Source organism: Apteryx mantelli, chromosome 7, assembly GCF_036417845.1.
Source record: "Apteryx mantelli isolate bAptMan1 chromosome 7, bAptMan1.hap1, whole genome shotgun sequence".
NCBI classification, from domain to species: Eukaryota; Metazoa; Chordata; class Aves; order Apterygiformes; family Apterygidae; genus Apteryx; species Apteryx mantelli.
In genome coordinates this window covers 31,198,767-31,214,779 of record NC_089984.1, presented here as the reverse complement: position 1 = coordinate 31,214,779, position 16,013 = coordinate 31,198,767, and the positions used below count along the sequence as shown (strand labels likewise).

Genomic DNA, 16,013 nt, shown 5'->3' with positions numbered 1-16,013 from the left:
TTTGTTTTGAGTCTTGGTGGGAAGCAAGATCTTGAGCTAGGTGGAGTCTTTCTTTGACCCATCCTGGCTGCTCTTCTGCTCCAATTCCTATTGAGTGGGAAGTCTGCAGAAGTCAGACATGAAAGAGATTTTGTTCCTTGCTCAGTTTGTTGTATTTTTACTAATAGTGCTGCTTCCTGAATAGAGCATAAATATCTATGGGGTCTGCAAGCCAGTCCAGGCCACTGACCTGAGTGGTTCTGCCCCAGTTTGTGCTAGTTGGGAGTTTAGCCCATTGTCTGCAAGTGGCAAAATACGATTAGCTTGTGGCCAGTTTTGCAGAGACGTCGGCAGGTGCTGCAAAAACTTTCTGTAAGAAAAAGCCAAAACAGGTGAGAAGGACTTGTTAAAATGCTCAGATCAGGTATCTAAAAGCAGTGCTGTAACCATTCTTTTCCTTCATGCCCTTGCCGGTCTGGACTCTAAATAGTTAATCTACCTGAGCAAATAGGAGCATTCTTGCTTTCAATAAAGTTTGATTCCTGGAGGCAGATTTTTTTTCCAGTGAGTGTCAGATAATTGGAAGATTAGGGTGAGGCAGGAAACCACAGTATGCCTTTGTCAGGGCTTGCTGAAGAGCAGAGAAATAGGAAAGTGCAAGAAGGGGGAGAATAAAACAGGTTAAATACAAGAAGAGGTGAACATTCTTGGATGATCACTCAGATTCCACACACCTTTGGAGGGGCACGGTATAAAGTGTAGGTGGCAAATTTTGGTAGAAAGGAAACGGCTGAGGAGAAAGACAGATTTCCAGTTCATTAACCAAAGAATTACAGGTAAGTTATATTATAAAAAAAAGAGAGAAGAAAAAAATATCCTCTATTATTTCTTTTCCAGATTCCTTGCAGGGCTACCCTGTATTTGACAAAGTAGAGGAGATAATATATTTCTTCTATGGGGTATACAAAAATAAGATTATATAAGAGCTGGGTCATTTTGCTTTATATGTTTGTCAGCGAATATAGCTCTTTTTTAAATGAATACTGAGTGAGAATAATATATCTGCTGGGAGATAAGAAATAAGAAGCCAGGCTGCGGGTACATTTTAATAATTTTTGTGAAACCATTATGCAAATAGATAAAGTTTACGTGAATGTTCTGTATTCTGTAAGTAAGGGTGAAATGGTGACATGCAGGTCATCTGTTGGCTGTTTTGAAAACTGAGCAATTTGGAATGCATCCTCTGCATCTGTTCTCTGCAGAAAAAAAATGCAGAAAAATTCTCTGCAGGAATGATTGTAAATTGAAGCTTTAGATGGTGGATGGAGGGCAAAATATTAAAGAATAGATCTCTAGTCCTGGGAATGCCTGGAACTACTTCTGAATGGAAGTTTGTGTTGTCGTGGACAAACTTTGCTTTATCTCAGACAAGTAGGGTTAGTTATCAGCAGTGAGTCATTGATTATGGACTTGTGTCCACGTTTTTGTCATAGAAGATTAGGAGGCACTGTAAGGTGTGTTTGAAGCTATGTCAGAATAAGTAAGAAAAGTCTGGTTTCAGAGTCAGTTTTAATCCTTTCTGCAGCAGGGTCCAGCTATTTGAACACAGGAACATAAGGTAAAAGACCTCTTTTCTTTTCCTGTCTTTGGACTGGCTCTCAGAGGGGCTTCGGGTAAGTCGCTTGGGCTTCTATGTGACTGGTTTCTTCAGCTGTGAAAGGTCCTAATAGCACCTATCTGTTTTGTAAACATTTTGTGTATAATATCAGATTTTTCAGCTCCTTTTCTGTGCCAGAGGCAAGAGGCTTGTGCGGGTCAGAATGGCCTTGCTTTGGGGCTGCTTCTTTTTGGGTAGCACAATAAAATAGACACTGAGAAGACACTTCTTCGAAAGGAAGGCACCTGGCAGTGCCAAATGAAGTGCAACTGGTGCTCCTGCTTGGGCTCTGGGAAACGAGCACGTGTTGGTGTCCTAGGGGCTAGCACAGGTTGCAACAAGAGTAGAATTTGGTTCCTGCAGCACATCCAAGCTTTGGTCAGGCATCTAAACTGCTTCCCTGGCATTAGCATCATTTCAGTGAATGTGCTAAACAAGCAGATTTGGAAGCTTTATTTGGTCAAATTGATTCTAATTGTGTTGGTTTTGGTAGAATAACTGGAAGTGAAAGGAATAGCTTTTAAAGCAGAACAGGAAGGGGCAGGTTCCTAGACTATTGGGTGAAAGAGAGACGGAGGGCCATTTGTTAACCAGTTCTCTTAGTCCTGGGACAGAGGCACCTGAAAGCCTTGATTAAGAGGAAGGGGTACCCTAGGTGTGATGGGAGCCATGACATTTGCTTTTACCATTGTCAGTGATGTGATCTGGAGGCTTCTACTGAGTCTCAGTGTATTAGTGGTCAAAGGGTTCCTCTGACATTAAATATTATTAATCTCAGCACCTGCTGGTGCCTTTTTTCCTAATGGATTGCCTCACTGCAGGAGCCTTATTAATGGAGGAAAGAGAGAGCTGAAAGGATGGGTGCTGTAAGAATGCAACAGCACTCTCAGATTAAAACTGAAAGGACCAGAATGGAGGAATAAACAGATCTGAAACGTGTGCCTGCTTTCATTTGTCTCCATTAAAATATGTGTTCATGGCTATGAAATAGTTTTTCCCCTCCCCTTTGAAAAATGTCTGTAATAGTCTTTATTGAGATTGCACACAAGTAGTATCTAGCTTCTGAACTAACCAGAGGGATCTGAATGTCCCATCTGAGACTGGCTTAGCATCCTCGAGCTGCATTTGTATGGCTGGAAGAGCCAGCTGCAGTGAATCTGCTCTTCTGTCAGTGAAAGGAGGAGGCACGCAAAGCCCAGCTAAGCAGGCTGAACAGTTGTCCCTGAAGTGAGATGTTCAGTGATTTCTTTACAAAGTGTCTGCTTGGTACCCTATCTGGCTTCTGAGTTTGTATTAGTGGTGTGTACTTGGATGGTATCATCTTGCCAGTGTGCTGTGCTGCAGCCAGGTGGAATGGGGGGTGCGGGGGGTACCCTGCCGTGCCGGGCTTCTTTGGGAAGCACAGATCTAAACACACTTTGCAAAGTTGGGCTACTACCAGTATCCTGCTTTTCAGTGCAATCTGCACAAGTGCAACAGTGCTAGAACCAGCCTCTCCTGGTTCCTAGTGCCATTAAGGTCTGCAAGTTCCCTGTTTTTATGGGTGCCACCAACACTCTCCGATCCCGAGTTTACGGTAAAGCAGAATAGCGTTGCCCTCTCGTATGCTCCCTGCACTGTTTGAGAGTGATCCCACTTCACAAGCTCCTGCTTGTCGCTCAGGAATAATTGCAGATGGCTTCTCTGATTCAGCAGCGCTATTACTTTGCCTCAGACATAGCTTGCAGCTTTGACTTTGTGAATCCAGATAGGAGGAGTTGGTGAAGTGAGTCAATCCTGGCAAATAATGAAAATCAGGCTTAGTCAGTCTTAGTCTAATCTTAGTCAAGCTGGGCTGGCTATTGCATTCACATGGCAGACACACATGTAACATAGACCAAATGCACCACGTGCCAGGGCTGGGCGGTGGGATGTGTGGCTTCAAAGATATGCTTTAACCTCTTCTCTTTATTTTTTATTTTTTCTGATTGATGTCAGAGCAAAATATTCCCCTTTCTCAGTGGTAGGGAAGGACATGGAAAATACATTCAGCCCATGGTAGTGCTGGCTTCTTCCAGCATCTGTGACCAGTGCAGCCACCCAATAGCAGAAAGGAAGTGGAGTTCTGGTGCTGCAAAGCCATAGGGAAACAGCTTCAAATATAAAGCTGTGTTCCCTTCCAAAAAGTTGTAAAAGCCAAAAGTGTTGACATCTAGACAACAGCTTCCAGCATCTATGTTTAGGAAAGGAGCTTTAAAGATGCCTCCACTGTTGGTGCAAACTCTAAAGAAGAGTTACAGAGAAATTGCCTCTTCTTGGAGTGAATAACCAGGAACCCCTCCATTGCAGGATATTGGCATCCTGCAGGAGGAGCAGCTCTTTCCTGATTCAGGGCCCCAGTCTTGCGTGTGCCTCGGAATCAGCAGCCTGGATAATCCCATGGAAATCCCCTGTGTTAGCAGGCAGTGGGAGGGCTGGGTGGTGTCCTGCCACCAAGGCTGTGTAAGGACTTGGGTGTGGCTGCAGGTGCCCCGGTTACAGAGCTGCTTAGCCAGGCTCAGGCTCTGAGGTGCTCAGGCCTCTGGGTGCTGTTAGTGTTCTCCACCAAGTTCGGCTGAGTTTGTGGTGGGAAGCATGACATAGAGTGGCTTGACTGGTAGTGCTCCTCCTAAGCTCAGATTGTTCCTGGCCAGCTCTGAGAAGAGCAGGAGCTGCTCAAACACAGAGCTGTGACTAAGGTTCAGATATTCCTCCAGATTCTCTGCTGCTTCCTGCCTTATGTCGTTATTAATGCCTGGGCAATACAAGCGTAACATCCAGGGAGGCCACTTGGTAGATGCTTTGCAGAAGAGTAAGTGTAATCAAGAAGGTCAAACCCAAATGATAGCTGAATTGGAGGGCAGAGTCTTGAGCTCTGCCTTGAGCTGGACTGTGAGAACTTGAAAGGAATTTTGCCCAAAGCTTTCGTAGACTCAGCCAGTTAAGTATGATGTTGCCTGTATGGCTGCTCTTCAGGTTTAGGAAGGAGTCCCCAAAGGCAGTGGAGAGATTTTGCCTGTTATCACCTTCTGCACTAATTAAAATCTCTTCCTTCTTTGTGTTTGTGGCTGCACAAGGTGAAATGTTATCTTAGAGAGACGAGCAGTGAGGAACTGTGTATTTCGTTCTGTCAGAAGAGATTTCTCTCTTGGCTGATGTTTTTTTCCCACAATCACAGTATGCCTTTGTGGTATTCCTGCCTTGGCAGACATTCATAGCTCTGCCAGGGATTCTGTTTTTGACCAGAGAGGGATCCAAGTCATGAAGGAAGACTACACACAGCAGTCGCACCAGTGATTCCAATACTATGTAGATTGACCTGAGCTAGCATTAAATTAATTAGCTCAGATTCCATAGCCACAGACATGGGCTCCAAGCTGTCACCACTCTGCCTGTAAAGCAAGATAAACTTTTGTACCCTAAGTTCCTTGTTGCCCAAAATAACTAGTTTAAAGGTACCTCAGGTGTTTTTCTGTTTCACTAAAGTCAGTGCTGTGGTTTCAGCATCAGTACACCCTGAGAGCACACAGTATTGCCATCACAGTACAGCAATATCTCTGCTTATGCTTTCTGGCAGCACTGGCGCAGTCTGGTAGCTAATGGAGGCAGAACTCCTGCAGCTGTCTGCATTTCTAATCCTGTGTTGTTGAATCCTGCCCAGAGTAGATGTGTGGGAGTGGTGTTTGGATCCTGTGTTTTTGTTCAAACCTTGGTAAGGGCAAGACTGGAGGCCATGGTGAAGTGCCGCAAAGTCTGGATATAAAGCCAGATCTAAGCTTCTTCAGCACTAGGTGGCTTTGCTTAGGGGCTTTCATTGCCCCCATCTCCTTTGCTGGCTTCACAACCCCTCCTGCTCTTTCAGCCCCGCTGCACTGTGCCGCTTCTGCTTCAGTGGGAGAACGGTGCTGATCTAGTAGCAATACTCACATAGCTTTGGAAAGGCACTTTGAACTCCCTGGCACAGGTGGCTTCCAGACAGTCCAGTCCCAAGCTGAAAGGAGAAAACTAGTGGGACCCTTGGGGAGCTGTTGTTATCTCCTACAGTGCGCAGAGTTCTCAGTGCAGTCTCTATGCTTTCCCTGCAGGTGGCAATGGTATGGATTCTGTAACAAAGAAAACGAGGCAAGATGGAACAGAAGTTACTGAGAGACGTAAGGAGAACTTTATTTATCTTCCTATCGCAAGATAAGGTTGCACACCAAAAATCCCAGAACTGGATGCCCAGTTTTGTAAGGGGTTGAATACTGACCAGAGATCCAGAACCTCAGGTTCTGCACCTGTTTGTGTTTCCCTGTCAAAGTTAAAGTAAGAAATAGAATAGGGCTGTATCGAACATTTAGAAACATTTAGCATGGTCTGAGTATATAACCAGAGGTGACTGCCCTGTGGTAACACTTCTACCCAGTAGCACAGACTTTTGAATTCTCTTCCTGCCGCTGATACTGATGCCTTACCTGGCCTAGAACATGCTCTTTAAATATCTTTTTTGGCTCGGTGTAAAGCAGAGGGTAAGTTTCACTGCTGGCAGTCTGGGAATTAGCTAGTAGGAAGCTAGTCAAGGGTCTGACTGTGGCCTTTGCAGTTACAGCAATGTCTGTGGTTCAGAAGTACCCAGAAATAATAATACTTCCATGTTTCACAGAGAATTTGTAAAGAAAAATCTTGCATGGCAGTGGTGTACTCAGTTACTGCAGTGTGAGAAAGGCCTGCAAGCAAAAACAGGAAAAAGCTTGTGTGTTAATGAGGGTGCAGCCCCCTGGCAGTACAGTCTTAAGGGACTTTTCCTTGCATAAGTCCTGCTCCTCCATGGGAATGAAGTAGAACTCACATGTTGACTGGCTAGATTAAATCGCATTAACTTCTGCAACCTTCTCTTTCCTCAGTTATTACAGAGACTGTAACCACAAGACTGACTTCCTTACCACCCAGTAAGTAATTATGATCTACCACATGGCTTGCTCAGTGATTTGTACCCCTCCATACAATTTAGCCGCACTATTTCTACAAGTTCCTGGGTGCAGCAGGTCTGGGTGCAGAAAGGCTTGCACCCCAAGAGAAGCTGTTTTCGGAAATGTCTCCCAAAATACTGTTAGTGGAGAAAAGGAGCAGTGTGGGGGGAGCTGGCTGGGTTTTGTCAGAAACAAGGAAGCCGTGCAGTTCACTAAAACTTGTAGACTGGACTCTCGAAGGGCTGCGACAGTTACTGTCTCTTGGGGACAAGGCTCAGAAGTGGTGTGTCGTCAGCTTCCACTGCTGCGGATGCAGTATATTCTTCTATCATCTTACCCAGTTGGCAACAGTGGGTGAATCCCTTCTGGGTAGTATAAGAGGTCACAGGTGATTTCTACCTCTGTGTAGTAAGTAGGGAAGAATCCTCTGTACCCTTTATACCACCACATTTCTTGATTAGCTTGCTGCAGCTGGGTTGGAAAGTAGTTGCTCTGTTTCACTTATGATGAGGATTACCAGGAGCATACTTCAGCCCATATCCAGAGCAAAAGTTGCCTGCAAACCGCTGGGTCTGCAGTGTGAGTGCTTAAGTGCTCTACCAAGGCGCTTCTCTGCAGTCCTGATACCTTCTCAGACAGGAAGCTATCCTTGTAATCGAGTATAAGGCCAGCTTTGGTACCTCCTGCCTCATCTTGCAGCTTCTTTACTCTTCTCCTCATCTTTTACTCTGAGACAATGTCTCATTTTGTGCTCATCTCTTCCAGAAGGAGGCAGCAGCAGTGGGCTCAAAACATCATCCCACACTGGAGGCAGTGGAGTGGAAAAGAGGTCTTACACCCATGGCAGCAGCTGTATGACTTCAAGTAAGTAAGGAGTGAAGACATTGCACAGTGAGGAAACAGAAAGCAAAGGCAGTGTAGATGGGCTGAGGAGAGGTTCAGGGCAGGGAAGTGTGATGGCTCAGGTGTGAGGAAAACAGGGTTTGTGAAAGTAGAAACCACAAACACTCAAAGCAAAGGTATTCCTTCCCTAAAGCTGGGTATGAGGATGGGTGAGTAAATAGCAAAATTTCCATTTTCTATAGAGAAAACTTTCAGTTTAGTTGCCTTTAACCTTTGAAACATCCTTTACCATTCAGGGGAACCACAACAAAAAATGCCATCTCTGCTGGTTTTAAGTCATTCAAAAACCAAACCTCCCTCCTTTCAGGATTTCCAAATCAAAACTTTACTGAGCATTTTTTTGCACAGACAATTTTGGTGTTTCTGTTTCTTGATCTTGCTGAGAATAGAACATTATTTAAGACTATTTCCTTGTTTGTGGTTATGGCTTTAGCACTTTGAACCACCTGGAAGATTTTCTGGACCCACCAGCTAAGCACTTTCTCTCTCTTCCGTAAAAATAGGGTTCTTCTCAACAAATGTTCTTCCTCCAGCTTCTAGATTGCCATAGTGAAGGTTTCTGGAGAATAAACTTCACAGCCAAGTTTCTGGCACACCCCTCTCTCTGTCCCCCAATGGGACAGACTGGGTAGCGGGTGTTTCAGAACGCATTCTCCATGCCCTAAAATACCTGACAAGTCTGAGGGGGTGCAGTGTAGTTTGAAAGCTCAGAGGGAGAATTAGCCACACTCCAAGCTGACAGACAGTCAGCTCCTTACCAATTAAAGCCCAGAGTGTGGAGTCACTTCACCTCAGGGAAGAGGTGAAATAACTCCAGTGAAAGTATCAGTCTAATTGTCTAGATTTGCACCAGTCTAAATGAGACCAGAACCCAGCCCTGCAAACTCTAACTTAAATGACTCTGCAGGATTGCCATCTCCCCTGTTATTTCTTTTCAGTGTGTGGAGGAGAAAAGAATCTGAACTTCTGAGATAATGAGCTTTTCAAGTTTTGCAGAACGTTGTCTAATCCCTGCTTTCCCGCTCTGCTTGGAGAAGGCCTCCAACAGAGGCCCACTTGTCACTGTAGTTCTTTCTGCTGAATTAAGTGGGGAAGCCAAAGAACAAAAGAGGTCCCTGTAGAGGAGGAAAATGGGCAAGAAAGCATTCTGTTGAGATCCCAAGGGCTCACTCTTTTTGCACTGATGAGTAGACAATGTCCAGTCTGATCTTGCTGTTCCTCATGGATATATTGTGCTTTATCACTAGGTTCCCCTTGTGCTGCACTCTGATCAAACTCCAGCATTAAATGTCATACAAGAGCCTGGTCCTTCCACAAACCACACATCAGTTACAGCTGCTTAATTCTCTTTCCACAGCACAGATGTGAATTAGGAAGGGAAATTCTCTCCTGTATGTAAATAAAACAGCCACTAATAAATTCCAGGCTGCCTTGGGTCTTACACACCCTTACACACCTCAGTACTTCTCCCGGAAGTAGACTGACTAAGGCATGACTAAGTGGGGATGTGCATACTTGTCTTGAAAGGAAAGTGGGCTCATCTCTGCTTTCCTCCATCTCATGAACTGCATCCTTCAGCACTTTGAATTTGGTTTAAGCATCTCCCAGTTCTTGTGGTCTGTGTTTTATGACAATTGAGTTTACAGGTTGATCTGTATCCAAACCAAACCCCAGCCCCAGCCAGATCCAGATGTGTTCCTGCTCAGAGGAGATGGCTCATTTGTCCCCTTAGGCCAAAACCTGCTCTTGTTAACATTGTTGGCAAGATTCCTTCTAAAACCACAAAGTAACTCCTCTCTGTGCTGAATGCTGAGGACAGTCAGAGTTAGATCCAAATGTGGTTCTTGCCCGTGTTTAGTTTTGAGTTATCAATGCAAATTTATCCAGCTCAGAAGACAGTAACATAAAGTGTCCCCTTCTATATCCAGGGCATATCTTCAGTTTGCTGAGCGGGGATTTGTTTTACCTATAGGTGGAAGCGGTAGAATGAATTCTTCATCATCATCCTCTGGCTACAGACAAACCCAGTCTCCCAGCTCTACTCTCACCAAATCACCTGGCTCAACATTTGAAAGAAAAACCTATGTCACCCGCCATGCAACATATGAAGGTATCACAGAACATGTCATAGAATGGGGGCAATTTGTAGTGCACTGTGAGGTCAGTTGGGACTTCCAGGACATTAATGCAGGATTGTCTCAAATAGCACAAGAATCCCATTGTGGTTTTGCTAGGAAATAAGCCACAACGGACATGCTTTAATGATAGAGTCCTATTTATAGTAATGCTTATTCCTGAGAGTTGTTGTGGTATATTGTTGTTGAAGGACATTAGCAGGTCTTTTATGTAGTCCTGAATAGCTCTTTTTAAATGGAAATATTTGTTACCCAGTGAGATCAGACAGGTACCAGGAAGATACCAGAAAGCTCTTTATGATCTTGTACAAAATATTAATGAACACCCTTCTGTTCTTTGCAGGGAGCTCCAGTGCTAACTCTTCTCCTGAGTTCCCCAGAAAAGAGTTTGGTATGTTCTTTCAGAGCTGTCCCTCTGAACGTTATGGCGGGGTCTTGTGAGCTGGTGACTAAGGTGGCTTTTTGCACATCACATTTGTAAGAACACAAGGAAGGGTAAAACCTGCCAAGGGTGGAAGGAGATTGCTGTGTCCTGCTATACACATGCTGCCTCTGTACTGGGCAGCCAGTGCAGCTCCATGACTTCTGAGGAATTATTTGGGATTTACATTAACACAACTGAGAGAAGAGTCTCTAGCTGATACGTATTTCAGCAAAAGCTGTTTACTGTATATCTGCTAACCTCAACTCCCCTTACGACCCACCTCTCCCACACAGCATAGGACATGGACAGGAAAACATAGACGTGCGAGACTTTATGACATTTTCTGTCCCATGCCTGGGGGAATATCTCCAAGTGAGAAAGCCCTGCCCCTTAAAATTCTGAGCCATTGTTGGATGTGCGCTTCCACTAGCTGTTTTCTAGGCTTGGCCGTGTTTATATGGTGTAACTAGAAAGATCAACTGGATATCAAGTGACATATTTACACTGCATATTGTCAGCAGGTATGAGCTTGCCCTGTCCACTCTTTAAGCTGCAGATTTTACTCAGTGCGGGCAGAGAAACAATATGATTAGGCCATCTTTCTGGCTCAGAGAGGAGTCAAGGTTTCACAGCGTCCAACCTCAGCCGATGGTATAAACATGCTTATTAGCTTCCTGCTGGCCTGCTGACATGTGAGACTGAGGTCTATGAACAACTTTTATGTGTATAAACAGGAACAGCAGCTCGTCCAGACATGCTAGAGGTGCTACATATTCCTTGAGATACCTCTAAAGAGGTGTAAAGGAGGCTTGGCATAAACTCTGAGGGTTCAATTTCCCCAGCTGTGCCCCAAGTAAAGAAGGTTACTGCCTGAATCACGGCACTCTGAGCAAGGGCCATGCATTCATTTTCATAGGCATCAACAGGCAGTGAAGTCTAATGTTGCTTTTCTCTTGTTGGTGTTCACAGCATCTGCCTCCACACGAGGGCGAAGCCAAAGTCGAGGTGAGTGATACTGTTCTTTCAGAGGCTTCGTTTCCTTTGGTATGGTTCGGGGTATGTTAAATGAGCCTATTCTTTGGCTGGAATCAGTTTGAAACTAGAGCAGTCGGATAAGCTACATGAATTTGCACCAAGGCAGATGTGGACCATTTATCTGTGAGCAATTGTTTAAGCAAACTTGGTGTAAAAACTTGATCCCAGTGAAGGCTGTGGTGGCTGGGGCCGTGTCGGAAAGGAGGGTCTGCTTAGGGGACTGGGCATCTGGGGGCATAGGACATCATCTTTCGCCTTGTTTGTTTACCACCATAAACTTAGTCCATCCATGCTCTGTGACCTCTTTTGAAGTATTTAAACATAGAAACCTCAATAATTGTATTCATGTTTCTCTACTGAGCTCTGTCTGACAAACCACAATGCCATTCCCTGAAATGATCTTATGCTGGTAGTAGGGAGATGGTGAGGAAATTGTGAACTTGCTGTGGTCTGTTTAGCCAGCTCATTGTAAAACCCTGCATTGTTTAAATTGTTCAGCACTTCTACTAATTTATTAGCAGCATTGGAGAAAGCAGGATTAAATTGCTCTGGAGGAGTTTAATATCTGTTCCCAGTTGCTTGAGGAGGCAGCTCTAATGTCACTTTATCCAAGTTAATTTTAGCAGTGGATATAAATCAAAGGGTGCTCTTGCACACGCCTCCTGGAGAGTATCACAGTTACCAATTATTCTACCTGAGATCCTCACAGCACAGGGGGAGAGCCCAAGCTCCCAGCAGAACTACGCCATACATAATAAAACAGACACCAGAGAATGAGCTGCAGCTTCTCCTATTACTTCAGAAAATAGTCCTAATCCATCAGGTTCTCAACCTGTGTGCCAAAGCCAGTGTTTCATTTATAGTGCATGCACTGTCAGATTTCATCTGAAGGAGTGTGTGTCACACACCATGGCTGGCCAGTTTGCTTATGAACAGCAAGCTTTAAGGCTTGCCTCAAACAAATCAGATTAAGTATTGTCTCTTGTACTGGACAGTAAAATCCAGTAATAAAACTGAGTATTTGGCAAGCATGTTGGCTTAAAGAAATGGCTGTTTATGATCTGATAGTTTTATATCAATGTAATTTTTCGTCAAGAGGGACGTTATATTAAATGAGTCAACAGAGAAGTCAGCAGGTTATCAGGGACTAGATCTTACAGCTTGTTATAGGGTTGACAGTGTGAATTTCATTTGAGAAGTAGTAGGGAATTTATGTATTTAGTAATTCTTAAAATCCTGAAGCTTCTTGTGGCTCTGTAGGTTTTTGCCCAGTAGGACAATAATAATAAATTGTGATGAGAGGGAATATCAGTGTGACTGAGGACTGTATAATTAGGCCTTGTGTTTGTCTGGTGCCACCAATGATATTTACTTCAACAGAGGACCTCAGGGAGTAAAATACTGCTCTCTGGAAATAAAGGTAGCAAAATCTGACCCCAGAACAAAAAGTGACCCAAACCAAGGCATAGCTGATGCACATGGGCCATGAGTGCTGCTCAAAAGAAACAGCAAGGTAACACAGACAGCAAGAAGGAAGAAATCCCCTTCAGTCTGAAGGTTTATTCCCAACCCAGAGCACAAGGGCACCTCACTCCATATTCATCAACTGCTTTTTTCTCTTCCCAGAGAGTGAAATACGAGCCCGACTGCAGAGCGCGTCACCCTCTGGCAGATGTAAGTGCCATGGCTTTTATTCCAGAGGGATCAGGTGTAACACTGGGGGTACTGCTACTTCAGGTGTGTCTGCAGTGTCTCTGGGACCCAGCCTTCCTGATGACAGGTAGCATGTCATCCCTTTCTCCTGTTAAGAAATTCCACTTGTATCCCCTTTCTGAACAAGGAGGCGTTCTGTGGGTTAGATGGTGATCTTGCAAGGATATAGTTGTACTTAGTTGCCAGAATGAGACCCTGAAGCTTTGCTATTGAAGTCAGTGCAGTCCTAGGAAAGGAAAGAGAGTTCTGGAAAAATGCTTTAATCTGGTGACTTGGAATTGTGCCATTGCCCAGAATTAGCCTACACTACATTTGTTACACAAATAACAAGCTTGAGGAGGATTAGATAGCACAGGATTATATTGTTTGATCTTGTCCCGTTCTGGACAAGGATCAACATCTTGTAAACTCCCTGTTGAAGAACCAGTAAAATGTTTTCCTTTCACTGCTACTCTCCTCCTAGCAACTAGTCCTCATGCATGAGACTGCTGGGGAGAATAGTATACAACTTCATAGAGACTCCAGGGTAAATTCCACTATTCCAGTGGTTTAGCCAGGGCAGAATTATACAAGAAGGGTCGCTGGAAAAGTGAACCACCATTTCCCCAAATCAAAGTGCTAGAGGGTTCTGAAATAACCCTGTGTTTTGCTGGCTGCCTCATGCTTTGCATGAGGCATTCCTGGTTACAGATCAATGAAGCAATGGGTTTTGGACTAGCCTGTACACTTGTTTTTCCTGCCAGGGACGGAGCTGGATGATGTGAAACGTTTGCTGAAAGGAAGTCGATCAGCAAGCTGCAGCCCTACTCGATCACCGTCAAGTACTCTCCCGATACCGAAAAAAGCTGTGGTGGAGACAAAGATGGTTACTGAGAGCTCTCAGTCAGGTACTTGGCAGAGGAAGGTTAGCAATGCTGGAGCCATCCCAAACAATTTCTGCCAGAGAAACCCCCAGACGCTAAGAACATCAGACCAAGAATACATGGTCTCTGTCCCAGACAGTGGTGGCAATACAAAAAGGGTCAAAATGCCAGAGGGCTGTCCAGATATTGCCCTACCAAGGGACATCCTGGGTGGCTTTCTAGTGCCTTGTCTGACTTGCATAAAATTCGGCCAGTTCCTGCTTTAATTCAACTTTAATCCAACTTTAATTCAGAAGTGCTGGTGACAGAGATCAGGGCTGTAAGCAAGCATTTCTTAGAGCGATGTGATCTCTGATCTCAGAGCAAGGTGGAGGTAGCACCGAAGACAACATTTGTGTCAGTGTTTGATTTACTGGCCACACTGTATGGTTCAGAGGTCAATAGTGCTTAATAATAATAGAAATGCTACTTATAGTACTATGACTAGCTTTTATTATTTATAAGCATCACTTCAGGCCTTGAAGCAGCAGTGTTCACATTCACTCTGCTCTTCTCCACCGCTATATAGGAACAAGCCTTGCCTTTTTTCTTGTTGATGGCTCAAATCCTGTCTCAAACTGTGAATTTCAGTCCAAACACACTAGTGAACCAACCAAAGCCACACATGTGGGAAGCAGAAGTCATAGGTCTCATGCCCCAGGATGATTTATTAACAAGAACCTGTACCAAAGTACATTAAGTGTTTTGTTTTGGTATCATAGCATCTACAAACAATGAAATCCCCTCAATGGTCATGCTATCAGGTCAGTCTTCATTCTGTGGGTTAAAATTCAAGTTAAAATCCTCACCAGCTGAGATCAGCTGGTGCTTGAGATCAGTTATACTGTGTTAATCTGTGACTCATTTCAGTGACTCCACTAGTGTAATTGAAATCTAAGGCAAATTAGGTTGTCAGCCATGTAAACCTCCAATGCCCTAATGCATGCTAAGCCCCAAGCCTGGTCTCGTTGAAAACCGCTACTGATTTTTGTGTGTGTGTTGTTGTTTTTTTTTCCAGTGTCAGGGACATATGATACAACCATCCTGAATACTGCTCTCCCTTCATACATGTGGTCCTCTACTCTGCCTGCCGGGTCTTCCCTTGGTGGATACCACAACAGCATGGCCCAGAGCTCTTCTTTGATCAATGCTATGTCTCACTCTACAGGATCAGGTACCCTCCCTGGACCTCCCAGGTTCTACCATTTGCTTGAAGGACATAACTCCATACTACAACTGGGTCAAATAGCAGTGTTTTTTCTGCACAGCAAGGAGAATTAAAATGATGGAAGAATGGAGATGACGGGATATGCTTGAATTTTCTCTGTTTTTCTGTAACTTGGTGCTCTCTGCTGCTACACTGGCTGTATTTGAAAATCCTCCTTTGTGAGAATCAATTGTCCTGACTGCCTGATCTGTCTCTGAACTTTAATGAAAGCTTTATTATTGACTTCAATGAGGTCAGGCTCAAGTTTCTTATCAAAACTAGTGCTAGACTCTGGTTAACATTGAATTATCCTGATCCATTGTAAGAATAACTGGGCCTAACCTTTCAATCCTTATACGCTCAAAGATTCTTCCACAGTCAATAAGTATTGGCACTGATTATTCCCTGGAAAGCCCATTTCTAAATGCCGGGGATGCTGCATTTTCCAGCTCAAAGAAAAAGCAGAGGAAGCTTTAAGATAGCATGCTATTAAAAGCTTTGCTTTCTAACCTTATCCCATCATTGCAACTTGTCTGACATAAGATTTTCTCCCCTTTGTGAGTTCAGTAAAAGAGAGGTTCTGTGTCATGATTTTCAAGATTTTTCCTCTGTGTAATTATTGTGCATTTTCACTAACTATGTTTCCAAGTGACTCTTACTCTTAGGTTTCTGTGGCTGTGCCACTGGCCTGCAGGCATTAGGATTCTGATTCCAGAGAAGTAATAATGTTTCACTTCTTCTTCTTTTTGCAGTCTTTGGCGTTCCAAATAACCTGGCTCCCAGCAATCCCACTCTGAACACGGGCCTGAGCACTTCCTCAACAGGTCAGATTTTTCTCTTCTTCCCTTCACCCTTTCACAGTGCAACAGTCCTGGCAGACACATACAAAGAAATGATGCCTATATCACTCTGTTCCCCTTATGCTGCTGACCTCGGTGTCAGCAACTGGTCTGCACAACCATTATTCTCTGATTTCAGTGGAGTTATTCTGGGTCTGCCCTGTATAGCTGCTATTAGTGCCCAACTGTTTTTATTTGAGAGGCTGAGAAAACTAGAGATTTCCCAAGAAGAGGAACTTCTCTTTTGAATGA

The 16,013-nt window shown here is 44.2% G+C and overlaps 1 protein-coding gene across 1 annotated transcript in view; it reads left to right on the top strand.

The window, feature by feature from the left end:
* Positions 1-673: 673 nt before the first annotated feature.
* Positions 674-16,013, top strand: part of COL17A1 (collagen type XVII alpha 1 chain) — a 47,243-nt gene continuing 31,903 nt past the window's right edge. Inside the window, 11 exon segments of the mRNA XM_013959796.2 lie at positions 674-815; positions 5,740-5,805; positions 6,538-6,582; positions 7,369-7,467; positions 9,479-9,616; positions 9,985-10,032; positions 11,035-11,070; positions 12,727-12,774; positions 13,557-13,700; positions 14,734-14,889; positions 15,675-15,746. Of these exon segments, the coding sequence (XP_013815250.2) occupies positions 5,751-5,805; positions 6,538-6,582; positions 7,369-7,467; positions 9,479-9,616; positions 9,985-10,032; positions 11,035-11,070; positions 12,727-12,774; positions 13,557-13,700; positions 14,734-14,889; positions 15,675-15,746 (841 nt within the window). The 5' untranslated portion in view covers positions 674-815; positions 5,740-5,750.